Source organism: Oncorhynchus mykiss, chromosome 15 (assembly GCF_057628025.1).
Source record: "Oncorhynchus mykiss isolate SJ-2025 chromosome 15, ASM5762802v1, whole genome shotgun sequence".
In the NCBI taxonomy this organism is placed as follows: Eukaryota; Metazoa; Chordata; class Actinopteri; order Salmoniformes; family Salmonidae; genus Oncorhynchus; species Oncorhynchus mykiss.
Genome location: NC_143036.1, coordinates 8,531,350 through 8,549,863, shown reverse-complemented (window position 1 = coordinate 8,549,863; position 18,514 = coordinate 8,531,350). Strand labels below are relative to the sequence as shown.

The 18,514-nt window shown below is 40.7% G+C and overlaps 1 protein-coding gene and 1 long non-coding RNA gene across 2 annotated transcripts in view; both read right to left on the bottom strand.

Annotated features, from left to right (window-relative positions):
* Nucleotides 1–18,514, bottom strand: part of LOC149977374 (uncharacterized) — a 934,188-nt gene that overhangs the window by 637,615 nt on the left and 278,059 nt on the right. The window lies entirely within an intron of this gene.
* LOC110490897 (netrin-G1-like) overlaps nt 1–18,514 on the bottom strand; it is a 253,036-nt gene that overhangs the window by 9,598 nt on the left and 224,924 nt on the right. Inside the window, exon 6 of the mRNA XM_036945701.2 lies at nt 16,554–16,598. Coding sequence (XP_036801596.1) covers nt 16,554–16,598 — 45 coding nt within the window. The remainder of the gene's footprint in view (nt 1–16,553; nt 16,599–18,514) is intronic.

Below are 18,514 nucleotides of genomic sequence, written 5' to 3'. Positions count from 1 at the left end.
ATCTTGAGGATTAGTATGACAAAATCATTCAAGCATATTGTGGCCAAGGACAAGGCATGGTTGAAAATAGCCCCATGTCAGACTATATAAGTTGCTCTAAAGTGAAGATAGTAGACTGTTGAAGAACAGGGGTGGCAATCTTACCAGCCCTGTTCCTTCCAATCTCTCACGTTCACCATCCCATATGTGTAAACAGACGCTGTGCAGAGAATAAACTGTGAGATGTATTGGTTTTGTCTTCAATATGAGGGATAATATTTAGAGAAGGAAACCAATGAGTTAGGTGTGCCTCTTTGAGAACGAGCTCTATTTGACCAGAGATTGTAGTTTTAATTGCATTCTCCAGTCTGCCAGCAGACTGAGATGATCCTATGAGGTAGGTAGAATCGAGTGAAATCTGAGGGGAACCATATATAGGTCTACATTAATTAATGTAGGTAAGGACTCATTTATAATGGGCCATATTGTTTGGTAATGTAGGTTTATGTATAGCTTTTACAGCGTTTGAAATTGTATAGCCTCGTGACACATAGTCATCAACCAAAATGATAAGCCTCTCCATTGTTTGTTCATTGGCAATCTACATAATCACTGTACACAGCCCATCTGTAAATAGCCCATCCAACTACCTCATCCCCATACTGTACATAGCCCATCTGTAAATAGCCCATCCAACTACCTCATCCCCATACTGTACATAGCCCATCTGTAAACAGCCCATCCAACTACCTCATGCCCATACTGTACACAGCCCATCTGTAAATAGCCCATCCAACTACCTCATCCCCATACTGTACACAGCCCATCTGTAAATAGCCCATCCAACTACCTCATCCCCATACTGTACACAGCCCATCTGTAAATAGCCCATCCAACTACCTCATCCCCATACTGTACATAGCCCATCTGTAAACAGCCCATCCAACTACCTCATGCCCATACTGTACATAGCCCATCTGTAAATAGCCCATTCAAACACCTCATCCCCATATACTGTATTTTTTTTTCTGCTCTTTTGTACAACAGTATTTCTACTTGCACATCCTCATCTGTACATCTATCACTCCAGTGTTAATTGCTAAATTGTAATTACTTCTCCACTATGGCCTATTTATTGACTTACCTCCTTACTTCATTTGCACACACTGTATACAGATTTTCTATTGTGTTATTGACTGTACGCTTGTTTATCCCATGTGTAACTCTGTGTCGTTGTTTTTGTCACACTGCTTTGCTTTATCTTGGCCAGGTCACAGTTGTAAATGAGAACTTGTTCTCAACTTGCCTACCTGGTTAAATAAAGGTGAAGTATATATATTTTTCAAATGCATGATTGCACATATACAGTGTCGAAGACAGTTTTTCTAAAACCTTACTTCCATCCAGCTATGTATAATTATTGTGCTTGAACCGTTGATGTGTGTCTAGCTAGTGTGGTTAGACTGGTTTCACTGAGCAGATACAAAGAGCATTCTCACTAAGACAAGACAACCTCCTAGCTAGCCTGGATAGACAGGTTTCACTGAGCAGATACAAAGAACATTCTCACTAAGACAACCTCCTAGCTAGCCTGGATAGACTGGTTTCACTGAGCAGATTCAAAGAACATTCTCACTAAGACAACCTCCTAGCTAGCCTCAATAGACTGGTTTCACTGAGCAGATACAAAGAACATTCTCACTAAGACAACCTCCTAGCTAGCCTGGATAGACTGGTTTCACTGAGCAGATACAAAGAACATTCTCACTAAGACAACCTCCTAGCTAGCCTGGATAGACTGGTTTCACTGAGCAGATTCAAAGAACATTCTCACTAAGACAACCTCCTAGCTAGCCTCAATAGACTGGTTTCACTGAGCAGATACAAAGAACATTCTCACTAAGACAACCTCCTAGCTAGCCTGGATAGACTGGTGTCACTGAGCAATTACAAAGAGCATTGTCATTAAGACAGTCTCGAATCAAATCAAATGTTGTTTGTCACGTGCGCCGAATACAACAGGTGTAGTAGACCTTACAGTGAAATGCTTATTATCAAGCCCTTAACCAACAATGCAGTTTTAAGAAAATAACAACAACAAAAACAGTAAGAGATAAGAATAACAAATAATTAAAGAGCAGCAGTAAATAACAATAGTTATACAGGGGGTACCGGTAGAGTGTCAATGTGCGGGGGCACCGGTTAGTCGAGGTAAGGGAGGTAATATGTACATAGAGTAATATAAACATAGGTAGAGTTATTCAAGTGACTATGAATAGATAATAAAGGAGAGTAGCAGCAGCGTAGATGAGGGGGGGCAATGCAAATAGTCTGGATAGCCACTTGATTAGCTGTTCAGGAGTCTTATGGCTTTTGGGAAGAAGCTATTTAGAAACTTCTTGGACCTAGACTTGGTGCTCCGGTACTGCTTGTAGTGAGGTAGCAGAGAGAACAGTCTATGACTAGGGTGAATGGAGTCTGACAATTTTTTGGGCCTTCCTCTGACACCGCCTGGTATAGATGTACTGGATGGCAGGAAGCTTGGTCCTGGTGATGTACTGGGCCTATACGCACTACCCTCTGTAGTGCCTTGCGGTTGGAGGCCGAGCAGTTGCCATACCAGTCATTGATGCAACCAGTCAGGATGCTCTCGATGGTGCAGCTGTAAAACTTTTTGAGGATCTGAGGACCCATGCAGGACCAATGCCAAATCTTTTCAGTCTCCTGAGGGGGAACAGGTTTTGTCGTGCCCTCTTCATGACTGTCTTGATGTGTTTGGACCATGATAGTTTGTTGGTGATGTGGACACCAAACAACTTGAAGCTCTCAACCTGCTCCACTACAGCCCCGTCGAGGAGAATGGGGGCGTGCTCGGACCTCCTTTTCCTGTAGTCCACAATCATCTTTGTCTTGATCACGTTGAGGGAGAGGTTGTTGTCTTTGCACCACAAGGTCAGGTCTCTGACCTCCTCCTTATAGGCTGTCTCATTGTTGTCGGTGATCAGTTCTACCACTGTTGTGTCATCAGCAAATTTAATGATGGTGTTGGAGTCGTGCCTGGCCGTGCAGTCATGAGTGAACATGGAGTACAGGAGGGGACTGAGAATGCACCTCTGAGGGGCACTCGTGTTGAGAATCAGCGTGGCGGATGTGCTGTTACCTTCCCTTGCCACATGGAGGCGGCCCGACAGGAAGTCCATAATCCAGTTGCAGAAGGAGGTGTTTAGTCCCAGGGTCCTTAGCTTAGTGATGAGCTTTGAGGGCACTATGGTGTTGAACGCTGAGCTGTAGTCAATTAATAGGAATCCTCACATAGTGTTTCCTTTTGTCCAGGTGGGAAAGGACAGTGTGGAGTGAAATAGAGATTGCATCATCATCATCATCTCTTTTCCGCCACTAGAGACAGTAGCAGCAACATTATGTACAAAACAAGTTACGAACAACGTGAAAAAACTAACAAATTAGCATGGTTGGTTAAGAGCCGATAAGCAGGCAGCCATCCCCTCTGGCACCATCATTCTGCTACCCACAATGCATGTGTGATTGTGATGGTGGGAATGCTGCCAGTCACACTCTGATAGACTGTCTTCTTTAACCATGTAAGAGTGATACAGACTCTCCAATGGCAATTCAGCGCCAAGCAAGTGCTGGCCAAAAGGTATCCTGTTGGTTAAAAGGTATCCTGTTGGTTAAAAGGTATCCTGTTGGTTATGGTGAAAAAGTCTAAACATCCAGTGAGAGGTTGACCTGTTTGATGACACTTGTGGATCAGCAAACCCACATTGACTGTATCAGGCACTCTATGCTAGTAGAATAATACACTGACCTATGGATATCCCTTCTCTACTTAATACTAATGATAATGATAATGCTGCCTGTAAATAGAAACTGTTGGGACAACACACTGGCACTTGAACACTGGAGTAGCTACACGCTGGCATTGGCCAGCATTATCTGGACATGAGGGTAAAGCAGACAGCGATGGTGGAGAGAGAGAGAGAGGGCTGCTCAAACAGATACCCTGCAGTCCCTGTCATGCTACAGCCAGTCAATATTAGCTCATCTGTTGTGTTCTAGGTTTCAGCTCAGCTGAATAACTGATTTCAAAGCATCGAACAGTGGAAACCGAGGGAAAATGTTTTAGGTCGAAATCTCTGCAGTTAAAGCGGCACAACCTTGAGTCTTAAATTCAGGGTGAATAATTGAAAAACAGCTAATTTCTGGTTAGTCAATGTTAGTCAGGGTTAAATCCATAGGCCTACTCCCCGCATTAGTGGGGACAATTCAAGCTGAACATGCCTACAAGTCCAAGCAGTGGCAACAAAAAGGAGAAAGTAGGTAATGAGAGAGAAAGAGGTAGCGATAGAGCTAGAGATACAGTAGAGAGATAGAGATAGAGGTAGATAGACAGAGATAGAGGTAGAGATGCAGTAGAGAGACAGAGATATAAGTAGAGATGCAGTAGAGAGACAGAGATATAAGTAGATATACAGTAGAGAGACAGAGATATAAGTAGATATACAGTAGAGAGATAGAGATAGAGGTAGAGGAAGAGGGACAGCTATAGAGGTAGAGATATATTAGAGAGATAACGATAGAGGTAGAGATACAGTAGAGAGATAGCGAGAGGTACTGGTTGGGGTCCGAGCAGAGTTACAAGAGGGGTGTGGTTCTACTTACATTTGCAGCCATTGTCCCACAAATATCCTGGCAGACAATCTCGACACTTAGCCCCTGTAGTTCCCGCCTTACATTTACAAAATCCTGTGCCATTACAGTGAACACTGTCTGAGCCAGAAGGATTACAACTACAGCCTGTAGAAACAAGGCACAAACATGCTGGAGTACAGGGTGGTGATTTGGCTTCTTAGAGCAGAGACTCCTGCCTTTCACTATCACTGAGTAACAGACATCTATTTCTAAGCAACATATTACGTAGAGAATTAATACTTGAGACATTAAGCGCTGTAAACATTGTATGGATAATTTAAACATTTTTGGCATTTTAACAAGTTACATTCACAGTGATATAAGCAAAACCTTCTTTTCTTAAATATGGTAGCCATATTTAAAAAAAGGACAATGACATTAAGTCTACATATTTTCTCTCTGACAAGTTTTTTCTGATGTGAAAGTTAGAGGGAAACCATGACGACAGAGAAGGTGGGACAGAGACAGTAGATGTAGATAGAGATGGCATAAGGATGAAGGATTACATAGCCTGGACTTGTCAAGGATGATTCAGAGAAAGTTTGAAATGTGTTGAAAGTGGCACCGTAACATTGAAATGGGCATTGTTGTACTGTAATATACAGTACCAGTCAAACGTTTAGACACACCGACTCATTCAAGGGATTTTCTTTATTTTTACTTTTGTCTACATTGTAGAATAATAGTGAAGACATCAAACCTATGAAAAAGCACAAATGGAATCATGTAGTAACCAAAAAAGTGTTAAACAAATCCAAATATATTTATTTTTGAGATTCTTCAAAGTAGCCACCCTTTTCCTTGATGACAGCTTTGCACTCTCTTGGCATTCTCTTAACCAGCTTCACCTGGAATGATTTTCCAACAGTCTTGAAGGAGTTCCCACATATGCTGAGCCCTTGTTGGCTGCTTTTCCTTCACTCTGCGGTCCAATTAATCTAAAACCATCTCAATTGGGTTGAGGTCGGGTGATTGTGGAGGCCAGGTCATATGATGCAGCACTCCATCACTCTCCTTCTTGGTCAAATAGCCCTTACACAGCCTGGAGGTGTGTTGGGTCATTGTCCTGTTGAAAAACAAATGATAGTTCCACTAAGCGCAAACCAAATGGGATGGCATATCGCTGCAGAATGCTGTGGTAGCAATGCTGGTTAAGTGTGCCTTGAATTGTAAATAAATCACTGACTGTGTCACCAGCAAAGCACCCCCACACCATCACGCCTCCTCCTCCCTGCTTTACAGTGGGAACCACACATTCGGAGATCATCTATTCACCTACTCTGCGTCTCACAAAGACACGGCAGTTGGAACCAAAAATCTCAAATTTGGACTAATCAAACCAAAGGACAGATTTCCACTGGTCTAATGTCCATTGCTTGTGTTTCTTGGCACAACCAATTCTCTTCTTCTTATTGGTGTCCTTTAGTAGTGGTTCTTTGCAGCAATTCGACCATGAAGGCTTGATTCACGCAGTCTCCTCTGAACAGTTGATGTTGAGATGTGTCTGTTACTTTAACTATGTGAATAAATTATTTGGGCTGCAATATATGAGGGTGGTAACTCTAATGAACTTATCCTCTGCAGCAGAGGTAACTCTGGGTCTGCCTTTCCTGTGGCAGTCCTCATGAGAGCCAGTTTCATCATAGTGTTTGATGGTTTTTGAAATTTCCGAATTGAGTGACCTTTATGTCTTAAAGTAATGACGGACTGTCATTTCTCTTTACTTATTTGAGCTGTTCTTGCCATAATATGGACTTGGTCTTTTACTAAATAGGACTATCTTCTGTATACCACCCCTACCTTTTCACAACACAACTGATTGGCTCAAATGCATTAAGAAGGAAAGAAATTCCACAAATAAACTTTTAACAAGGCACACCTGTTAATTGAAATGCATTCCAGGTGACTACCTCATGAAGCTGGTTAAGAGAATGCCAAGAGTGTGCAAAGCTGTCATCAATGCAAAGGGTGGCTACTTTGAAGATTCTATTCTATTTTGATTTGTTTAACACTTTTTTTGGTTACTACATGATTCCATATGTGTGGTCCCCCACTTATATTGCATGGGAATATAACCCTGCTGAAAACCCATAGGTTGACTTGATAAAAGTACAGGGCAAATGTGTTTTTTGTATACTGCTAATTTGACTAATACCTCAACTGGACATTATCTGGGTAAAATAATGTGTTAACAAAATGAAGCATCAACCATCATCAGCCACACCTAAAATGGCCTTCACCATCATCAACATTTAAAGCTGTAACCAAAGTTTGTTAGCATATAAGCCTTACAAAACTCTCCTTTCCCTATATGAATGTTAACCATATAGCTCTGAAGCCTTTTGTAAGATATATCTGGGTCCGAAATGTCACTCTATTCCCTATAGGGATGAGGTAAAAAGTAGTGCACTATGTAGGGAATAGGGTGCCATTCTGGTCAAAATAAGTGCACTATGTAGGGAATAGGGTGCCATTCTGGTCAAAAGAAGTGCACTATGTAGGGAATAGGGTGCCATTCTGGTCAAAAGAAGTGCACTATGTAGGGAATAGGGTGCCATGCTGATCAAAAGAAGTGCACTATGTAGGGCATAGGGTGCCATTCTGGTCAAAAGTAGTGCACTATGTAGGGCATAGGGTGCCATTCTGGTGAAAAGTAGTGCACTATGTAGGGCATAGGGTGCCATTCTGGTCAAAAGTAGTGCACTTAATAGGGAATAGGATGTAATTTCAGATGCAGACTATAAACGCTTCTCATGGAATTTCACTGCTATTCCTGGACAGCGTTGGGCCTAGCACTTGACATATGCACGTGCTTACGTGTGGAGTGTGTGAGTTCATTAGACTCCCCTTCGAGCAGGAAGAGACACCTGGACATTGGGGTGGAAGGTCGGTTTACTATTTTTCGTTATCCAAAGGTGTATTCTAGGTTGTATTCAACACAGTCGGGGGTCAATTCCAGTCGATTTCATAAAGTTAACCAAATTCCAATTCCAAATTGTCCTATTTTGAAATGCATTGAAGAGAATTGGAATTTCAGTGTACTTCCTGAATGGACTCGAATTTAAATGGAATTGACCCCAAATCTGATAACACAAGGGTGTACTCTATCAACGTGTTTATTCTGCAGTAAGGTGCTCTGGGCATGTGTCGGGTGTTGCAGAGTCCCGAAACACTAACACAGGTGGAAAGAAATGTTGGAAAGTATACGGTAAAGCCTAGAGTATCGATACATAACGTTGAGGCAACTCTCATGCTGACATGTCTTATAGGACCCTGTGTTTAGCACAGTCATGTGACATGCCAGGAGTTTTTCTCTTTTTTTTTCATCAAACTGCCCCCTTTTTTCTTTTCATGTCAGATGGCCTCAGACATTTTCAGACAATGTTTTTTGGTGTAATTCTCATTTCCGAATAAGGCTTACAATACAGGATAAAATCTTGCCATGTCACATGACGGTACACAACACAGGGGCCTACTATAGAATGTGCATGGAGCTAAACGAGTGAAGAACAGCTTCCTGTTTGTGGTTATAGAATATGCATGGAATTAAACGAGTGAAGAACAGCTTCCTGTTTGAGGTTATAGAATATGCATGGAGTTAAACATGTGAAGAACAGCTTCCTGTTTGAGATTATAGAATATGCATGGAGTTAAACATGTGAAGAACAGCTTCCTGTTTGAGGTTATAGAATATGCATGGAGTTAAACTTGAAGAACAGCTTCCTGTTTGTGGTTATAGACTATGCATGGAGTTAAACGTGAAGAACAACTTCCTTCCTGTTTGTGGTTATAGAATATGCATGGAGTTAAACATGTGAAGAACAGCTTCCTGTTTGAGGTTATAGAATATGCATGGAGTTAAATGAGTGAAGAACAGCTTCCTGTTTGAGGTTATAGAATGTGCATGGAGTTAAACATGTGAAGAACAGCTTCCTGTTTGAGGTTATAGAATATGCATGGAGTTAAACGTGAAGAACAACTTCCTTCCTGTTTGTGGTTATAGAATATGCATGGAGTTTAACATGAAGAACAGCTTCCTGTTTGTGGTTATAGAATATGCATGGAGTTAAACATGTGAAGAACAGCTTCCTGTTGAGGTTATAGAATATGCATGGAGTTAAACATGTGAAGAACAGCTTCCTGTTTGTGGTTATAGAATATGCATGGAGTTAAACGTGAAGAACAACTTCCTTCCTGTTTGTGGTTATAGAATATGCATGGAGTTAAAAGTGAAGAACAACTTCCTTCCTGTTTGAGGTTATAGAATATGCATGGAGTTTAACATGAAGAACAGCTTCCTGTTTGTGGTTATAGAATATGCATGGAGTTAAACATGTGAAGAACAGCTTCCTGTTGAGGTTATAGAATATGCATGGAGTTAAACATGTGAAGAACAGCTTCCTGTTTGAGGTTATAGAATATGCATGGAGTTAAATGAGTGAAGAACAGCTTCCTGTTTGAGGTTATAGAATATGCTTGGAGTTAAACATGTGAAGAACAGCTTCCTGTTTGAGGTTATAGAATATGCATGGAGTTAAACTTGAAGAACAGCTTCCTGTTTGTGGTTATAGAATATGCATGGAGTTAAACGTGAAGAACAACTTCCTTCCTGTTTGTGGTTATAGAATATGCATGGAGTTAAACATGTGAAGAACAGCTTCCTGTTTGAGGTTATAGAATATGCATGGAGTTAAACATGTGAAGAACAGCTTCCTGTTTGAGGTTATAGAATATGCATGGAGTTAAATGAGTGAAGAACAGCTTCCTGTTTGAGGTTATAGAATATGCATGGAGTTAAACATGTGAAGAACAGCTTCCTGTTTGAGGTTATAGAATATGCATGGAGTTAAACGTGAAGAACAACTTCCTTCCTGTTTGTGGTTATAGAATATGCATGGAGTTAAACGTGAAGAACAACTTCCTTCCTGTTTGAGGTTATAGAATATGCATGGAGTTTAACATGAAGAACAGCTTCCTGTTTGTGGTTATAGAATATGCATGGAGTTAAACATGTGAAGAACAGCTTCCTGTTGAGGTTATAGAATATGCATGGAGTTAAACATGTGAAGAACAACTTCCTGTTGAGGTTATAGAATATGCATGGAGTTAAACGTGAAGAACAACTTCCTTCCTGTTTGTGGTTATAGAATATGCATGGAGTTAAAAGTGAAGAACAACTTCCTTCCTGTTTGAGGTTATAGAATATGCATGGAGTTTAACATGAAGAACAGCTTCCTGTTTGTGGTTATAGAATATGCATGGAGTTAAACATGTGAAGAACAGCTTCCTGTTGAGGTTATAGAATATGCATGGAGTTAAACATGTGAAGAACAGCTTCCTGTTTGAGGTTATAGAATATGCATGGAGTTAAATGAGTGAAGAACAGCTTCCTGTTTGAGGTTATAGAATATGCTTGGAGTTAAACATGTGAAGAACAGCTTCCTGTTTGAGGTTATAGAATATGCATGGAGTTAAACTTGAAGAACAGCTTCCTGTTTGTGGTTATAGAATATGCATGGAGTTAAACGTGAAGAACAACTTCCTTCCTGTTTGTGGTTATAGAATATGCATGGAGTTAAACATGTGAAGAACAGCTTCCTGTTTGAGGTTATAGAATATGCATGGAGTTAAACATGTGAAGAACAGCTTCCTGTTTGAGGTTATAGAATATGCATGGAGTTAAATGAGTGAAGAACAGCTTCCTGTTTGAGGTTATAGAATATGCATGGAGTTAAACATGTGAAGAACAGCTTCCTGTTTGAGGTTATAGAATATGCATGGAGTTAAACGTGAAGAACAACTTCCTTCCTGTTTGTGGTTATAGAATATGCATGGAGTTAAACGTGAAGAACAACTTCCTTCCTGTTTGAGGTTATAGAATATGCATGGAGTTTAACATGAAGAACAGCTTCCTGTTTGTGGTTATAGAATATGCATGGAGTTAAACATGTGAAGAACAGCTTCCTGTTGAGGTTATAGAATATGCATGGAGTTAAACATGTGAAGAACAACTTCCTGTTGAGGTTATAGAATATGCATGGAGTTAAACGTGAAGAACAACTTCCTTCCTGTTTGAGGTTATAGAATATGCATGGAGTTAAACATGAAGAACAGCTTCCTGTTTGAGGTTATAGAATATGCATGGAGTTAAACATGTGAAGAACAACTTCCTTCCTGTTTGAGGTTATAGAATATGCATGGAGTTAAACATGAAGAACAGCTTCCTGTTTGTGGTTATAGAATATGCATGGAGTTAAACGTGAAGAACAACTTCCTTCCTGTTTGTGGTTATAGAATATGCATGGAGTTAAACGTGAAGAACAACTTCCTTCCTGTTTGTGGTTATAGAATATGCATGGAGTTAAACGTGAAGAACAACTTCCTTCCTGTTTGTGGTTATAGAATATGCATGGAGTTTAACATGAAGAACAGCTTCCTGTTTGAGGTTATAGAATATGCATGGAGTTAAACATGTGAAGAACAGCTTCCTGTTTGTGGTTATAGAATATGCATGGAGTTAAACGTGAAGAACAACTTCCTTCCTGTTTGAGGTTATAGAATATGCATGGAGTTAAACGTGAAGAACAACTTCCTTCCTGTTTGTGGTTATAGAATATGCATGGAGTTAAACGTGAAGAACAACTTCCTTCCTGTTTGAGGTTATAGAATATGCATGGAGTTAAACATGAAGAACAGCTTCCTGTTTGTGGTTATAGAATATGCATGGAGTTAAACGTGAAGAACAACTTCCTTCCTGTTTGAGGTTATAGAATATGCATGGAGTTAAACATGAAGAACAGCTTCCTGTTTGTGGTTATAGAATATGCATGGAGTTAAACATGTGAAGAACAGCTTCCTGTTTGTGGTTATAGAATATGCATGGAGTTAAATGAGTGAAGAACAGCTTCCTGTTTGAGGTTATAGAATATGCATGGTGTTAAATGAGTGAAGAACAACTTCCTGTTTGTGGTTATAGAATATGCATGGAGTTAAACATGTGAAGAACAGCTTCCTGTTTGTGGTTATAGAATATGCATGGAGTTAAATGAGTGAAGAACAGCTTCCTGTTTGAGGTTATAGAATATGCATGGTGTTAAATGAGTGAAGAACACTTCCTGTTTGTGGTTATAGAATATGCATGGTGTTAAATGAGTGACGAACAACTTCCTGTTTGTGGTTATAGAATATGCATGGTGTTAAACGAGTGAAGAACAGCTTCCTGTTTGAGGTTGTTTGTGAAAAATTCATTATCAGCATGTGGAATGATCCGTTGCTTCTGAAAGGAGGGAAATAAAAACCGTACCATTACACAGACAGCTTCAATACCATCCTGAGCATCAGAATATATTATGTAAATATTGGAAAAAGAGGGTAGCGGTACAGATTTCTGGGTAATACTCTTTAATATGGTAAAGTATTGTGATTGTGATGACGAACAACTGGTTTAAAACATAGGCCCTGTGGAGAAGGAAGTGAGTGATGTCACAATCAAAGGGACAGAGAGAAAGTGAGGAAGACGAGTGAAGAACAGCTTCCTGTTTGTTGTTACAGAATATGCATGGAGTTAAACATGAAGAACAGCTTCCTGTTTGAGGTTATAGAAGATGCATGGAGTTAAACATGAAGAACAGCTTCCTGTTTGAGGTTATAGAATATGCATGGAGTTAAAAATGAAGAACAGCTTCCTGTTTGTTGTTATAGAATATGCATGGAGTTAAACATGAAGAACAACTTCCTGTTTGAGGTTATAGAATATGCATGGAGTTAAACATGAAGAACAGCTTCCTGTTTGAGGTTATAGAATATGCATGGAGTTAAACATGTGAAGAACAGCTTCCTGTTTGTGGTTATAGAATATGCATGGAGTTAAACATGAAGAGCAGCTTCCTGTTTGAGGTTATAGAATATGCATGGAGTGAAACATGAAGAACAAGAAGGGACCAAGACAGCAACAAGGAGAGATGTTGAAAAACACGAGAGATGAGTTCGGAGGTTTGAAGCACTTGGGTAAAAGTTTGAAATGTGAAAGGTGAGGGTCATAGGGTGTTATAAACATGGTGTTGGTCATGTGGAAGATTAGCTGGTATGAGCAGTGCTGATGATGACAGTGACCGTGGTGAGGGAACTGACCTATACACACATTCTCATCTTCCAGCTCTGCAGAATTATTTCGGAAGTAGCCCTGCTTGCAGTCCTGGCAGTGCTGGCCCCTAGTGTTGTGTTTACAGCTCACGCAAATCACAGAGTTTAGCAGCTCGATGTAGCTGCAGCGCTTGGAGTGGCCGAAACATTCGCAGTCTTGCAAAGAAGGAAGGAAAGGTGGAGAGAGACCAAGAGGTCATTTTGAGTTGTGGTTGGGTTGGGTTGTGTGCTGCGACGAGTGGCGCTGGTGGTTATAGCAGCAAGGTAGAGCGAGGAGACACCATCACATGCCAGGTTAGGATGGAGAGATGGGGGTTTGAGATTGAGACGATTGTTAGGCGATGAGGAGTAGAGAGCATTAGACATAATTTCCCCCCGGGTAAAGGTTGTTGTTAAGAGGGGTGAGAGTACGAGACGTTCGATTCGAGCTTCAAGCACACCACAATGGAAGGATTTTGAGTTTGGAACTGGGTTTTCATGGGGGGGGACTGGAACACACAGTACGACACAGGACAAAAAAAGAAAAGTTGAGTTGGGGGGGGTCTGTAATTCTCAACATGAGCAAAGTGTAAATGTTTAACTCCACACTCTGAAATGTACATCTAGATGAGGTGATTTGTCCTACTGTGTGTTCATTGTGAGGTTAGGAGGAGAGGAGCAGCTGCACCTGCAGTCCTGCAGTGTAATCGACAGGCCACTTTTAACGTTCACACACCACTGTCATCCTAAATGACAGAGGCATGCAACTAGAACACAAATATAAATAAATACATGTCGTTTCTTAAGAGAACCAGTGTTTTGAGAAAGAGTAGATACATGTCACAGCCACCCATCACCCCTCCAAGGCCAATAAATAACTTGCAACAAAAAACAGACACTTTGCATTAAAAGCAGTCGAATGTATGTAGAGGTGTGGCAAAGGGCAACATATCGTTGAGTGATGTGTAGTGTAGTATTGTGTAGTATTAGATGCCAGATTGGGAGTCAGGCTCTGCCTTGTATCTACTGTCTAGTCACACAACGTCAGGCAGGTATGCCAATCACAGAAGGACCCGTTTCAGATCAACCTTGTGTGTGACACCTAGTCTGCCCAGATCAGCCATAGAGTCAGATAGGCAGTTAGACAGAGAGACAGTTCTCTCTGAGCTACAGGCAGTTAGACAGACAGAGGCAGTTTGACAGACAGACAGTCCTCTCTGAACTACAGGAAGATAGACAGACAGACATTCCTCTCTGAGTTACAGGCAGTTTGACAGACAGACAGTCCTCTCTGAACTACAGGAAGATAGACAGACAGACATTCCTCTCTGAGTTACAGGCAGTTTGGCAGACAGACAGACCTCTCTGAGCTACAGGCAGTTTGACAGAGGCAGTTAGACAGACAGAAAGACAGTAATCTCTGAGCTACAGGAAGTTAGACAGACAGACAGTCCTCTCTGAGTTACAGGCAGTTTGACAGACTGACAGACCTCTCTGAGCTACAGGCAGTTTGACAGAGGCAGTTAGACAGACAGAAAGACAGTAATCTCTGAGCTACAGGAAGTTAGACAGACAGACAGTCCTCTCTGAGTTACAGGCAGTTAGACAGACAGACAGTCCTCTCTGAGCTACAGGCAGTTTGACAGACAGACAGTCCTCTCTGAGCTACAGACAGTTTAACAGACAGACAGACCTCTCTGAGCTACAAGACGTTTGACAGACAGGCAGACCTCTCTGAGCTACAGGCAGTTTGACAGACAGGCAGACCTCTCTGAGCTACAGGTAGTTTGACAGACAGACAGTCATCTCTGAGCTACAGGAAGTTAGACAGACAGACAGTCCTCTCTGAGCTACAGGACGTTAGGCAGAGGCAGTTAGACAGACAGAAAGACAGTCATCTCTGAGCTACAGGAAGTTTGACAGACTGACAGTCATCTCTGAGATACAGGAAGTTTGACAGACAGACAGTCCTCTCTGAGCTACAGGAAGTTTGACAAACAGACAGTCCTCTCTGAGCTACAGTCTGTTAGACAGACAGACAGACCTCTCTGATCTACAGGCAGTTTGACAGACAGACAGTCATCTCTGAGCTACAGGAAGTTAGACAGGCAGTTAGACAGACAGACAGACAGTCATCTCTGAGCTACAGGAAGATAGAGACAGACATCAACTCTATCCAAGGTAGAGAATCCTGTTCTGGTCTATTTGTTGTCAAGTTGCACAGTTCATTTAAGTTCTCAGAATGTTTCTGCTATCTGCGCTAAAAACCCTGCTCTTAGAAGACCAATACTCCTCCTGATTGTAAAATACGGTTACATGATTTATCATGACTAAAGTAATATCTATGAAACATATTCTAGAATATTTGTAATGTGAGGCATCACAATGATATGTTACAGAGCGTCCCTATTATATTTCACTGTGGAGATGTGTATTCAATATCACTTGTAACAACTACACTACATCCAGATCGACATAAGATTACACAACCTACACCTTTACAGAAAGTGTGTACCACATATCCACACTGCAAAGCTGTATACAGGAGATTCTAATCAGGGGGATAATTGTGGATTAGTACTGTGAAGGTACTAGAGGGTTGGGCCAGGTACCTACAGTAGCCAACGTAGATTGTTGTGTTGATAGATTGTTGTGTTGTTACATTCTCCTGACAGATGACCAGTAGTGTTGTGTTGTTACATTCTCCTGACAGATGACCAGTAGTGTTGTGTTGTTACATTCTCCTGACAGATGACCAGTAGTGTAGTGTTGTGTTGTTACATTCTCCTGACATACCAGCACCACACTTCCTCTAGGAAACCTCAGTGGGATTATTGCCCATAAATCTTCTCACCGGTCCATACGGTAAACACACAACAATCCCACTGCTGTCCGCATCTCTTCGCCATCCGATAACAAACAAAGAAACGGCCTAAGTCCCTCTCACATGCTCTGCAATGTTCTCACCAGATATAAACCCAAGACACATACCGTATAGCACACTCTGGCTTCTATACCTATACATCTGCTTGGCTAGAGCTCTCCATGGAAATACAAGGGCAGGTTTTTATGCAAGACGGTCGCCACATCCTCAGCACATCTGCACACTGGATTAACTTGAGTTTGCCTGAAATCAATCTACATAAACCGCTCCGTGAAACCTCCCTCTTTTCTTCCACCAAGCACAGATAGAATTTTTGAATCCCTAGAAGCGCCACGCATAATTAAAACGGAGGGGATAAGCAAAGGTATATTGAAAAGGGATAGAAGAAAGAGAGGCGAGGGAGAGGGAGAGAAAGAGATAGAGAGCCTATCTTTATACTGCTCTCGTGTAGAGATTCCGCATCTGGGGGGCTCAAGTGAGGGGGGAAAAGGGTGGGGTGGTGGTGAGGGGGATATTGTAATGGAGTCACAGAATGTCGCAGCACAACCATGTCTGCCAACTACGCCAGAAAATCAAATTCCCTGTTTTGAAGATGTCCTCTTTTCTCTCTTTCACAAAAAAAGAGAGAGTGAATAAAGGAAGGAAAAAAAAAGATATATACTGTATATATTTGTGTTTGTTTAAAAAAAAATCTATATCATTAAAGGTTTTAACACAGATGAACTCTAGGCAGGAAAAGCTCCCTCCTGGGGGATCTGGACTCCACTGACACAGCTAGTACACTCACTGTATGACTACTGTATATTTGAGGTAGATCTGTAAAGAGATATGTTTCATCTTAGTTGGAGGTATAGCCTACCTTGGTTTCGGTTAGCAACACCTAGAGATGAGACATTCGGCCGAACTGAATGCAATCGGGAGAAACCATAAGTTATTAGGTGCAATGGCTCTAGTGGACATCAGATTCATGAACAGTACTAGAAGTTCTAATACAGGTTGACTGATGGGGCATATGTAGACAACTAGACACATCGGCTTTACTCAGAACAACTCAGAACAACAGAATGACTGACAAATCTGTACAGGGACAAGCAGTAGATGCATCCCAACACCAGACCCAGACCATGTCAGAGATGATGTGATTGTGTAGTTTCATGGCTCACTTGAGTGTGTGCATCGATGGCAATGATGAATAAACATAAACAACAACAAAATATATATATAACAAACGACAGTCTCCACTTGAGATTCTCTCTGATAGGTAGTGGGACAATAACTTAGGCAAACAAGTGTTCAAGTGTCACAGGCATTTTGTTGAGTTCATCAAATTAATGCAATCAATATCTAATTACAGTGATTTCAGGTCGAGGAATCACAAAGAATAAATCATGTGGTGTGTCAGGAATTGGAATGACTGATAGTTATGGTGTAACCTCATAATTACATACAATTCTGTATTTCTGTGATGGGGAAATTACAGGTGGTGTTTGTTGGTTGTGGTCGGTTGGGTGAAGGAGCAGTGTTGAGTCGAGCCGAGACAGAAGGGAGGTCTTGTTGCTTGTTCTAGCATTGTAATCGTTCGTTAAAGCAGCAATACGTCTCTGTGTTGCAGTATCCTTCATGTCAGTGTGGTCAGGTAGTCAATGTGAACATTAGTGACCAGTGGTGTCACAGCAAGCAATTTAACTACCGTGTGATTGGATAGTGAACCATACTGTGTGGTGTGTCTAATCATTTGAAATTAATTCCGTTTGGTTAAAGATAAGGGTAATGCTTTTAAAATAAAGTGTTTGGGTATGCATGCACTCAGGCACATAGACATACAGTTAGTTTATGGTGTAGCGTTTGAATACATTTCTATCCAAACCCTCTCCATGCCAATTCCATAACTGATCAACTACATAGAATGTCATGGCAGTTCTAAATCAGTTGTACATTAATAATCGCCACAAGTTCGAATTCAGTTAAGATGCTCTAAATGAGAAGTGACATATTATCAATGCTCAATGCTCTCATAATGAAACGAATGCTCTCATAATGAAACGAATGCTCTCATAATGAAACGAATGCTCTCATAATGAAATGAATGCTTTCATAATGAAATGAATGCTTTCATAATGAAATGAATGCTTTCACAATGAAATGAATGCTCTCATAATGAAACAAATGCTCTCACAATGAAACGAATGCTCTCATAATGAAATGAATGCTCTCATAATGAAACGAATGCTCTCATAATGAAATGAATGCTCTCATAATGAAATGAATGCTCTCATAATGAAATGAATGCTCTCATAATGAAATGAATGCTTTCATAATGAAATGAATGCTTTCATAATGAAATGAATGCCCTCATAATAAAATGAAATGAGCTCAGATAAAAAATTATATATATATATACATATTATACATATGCATATATATATATATATATATATACATATATATACACATATTTTGCTTTAATGGCTGCATTAGGGTGATTCTGTCTGGCTTAAAAAAACTGAAATAAAGTTGATGGAAGGTCAATAAATAATTAAAGTTCTTCCAAAAAACAATATGAAAAAGTGTTTTCTGTTCTGAGGGTAGATCTGGGGGTAGTTCTATTCCAGGATATTTAGCTGTGTTCTGCTTGGTTCCTTTATTTATTTTAGAGAACATAGCTACATACCCATGATTTCAGTTTGTTTTCCCTCAACTTCATCCCTGGTGTGGCTACAGAACCAGAATTGGGTAGTGTTTTGTGTTGTCAGAACCAAAACTTTGTTGTGTTTCCCTGGTATGGCTACAGAACCAAAACTTTGTAGTGTTTCCCTGGTG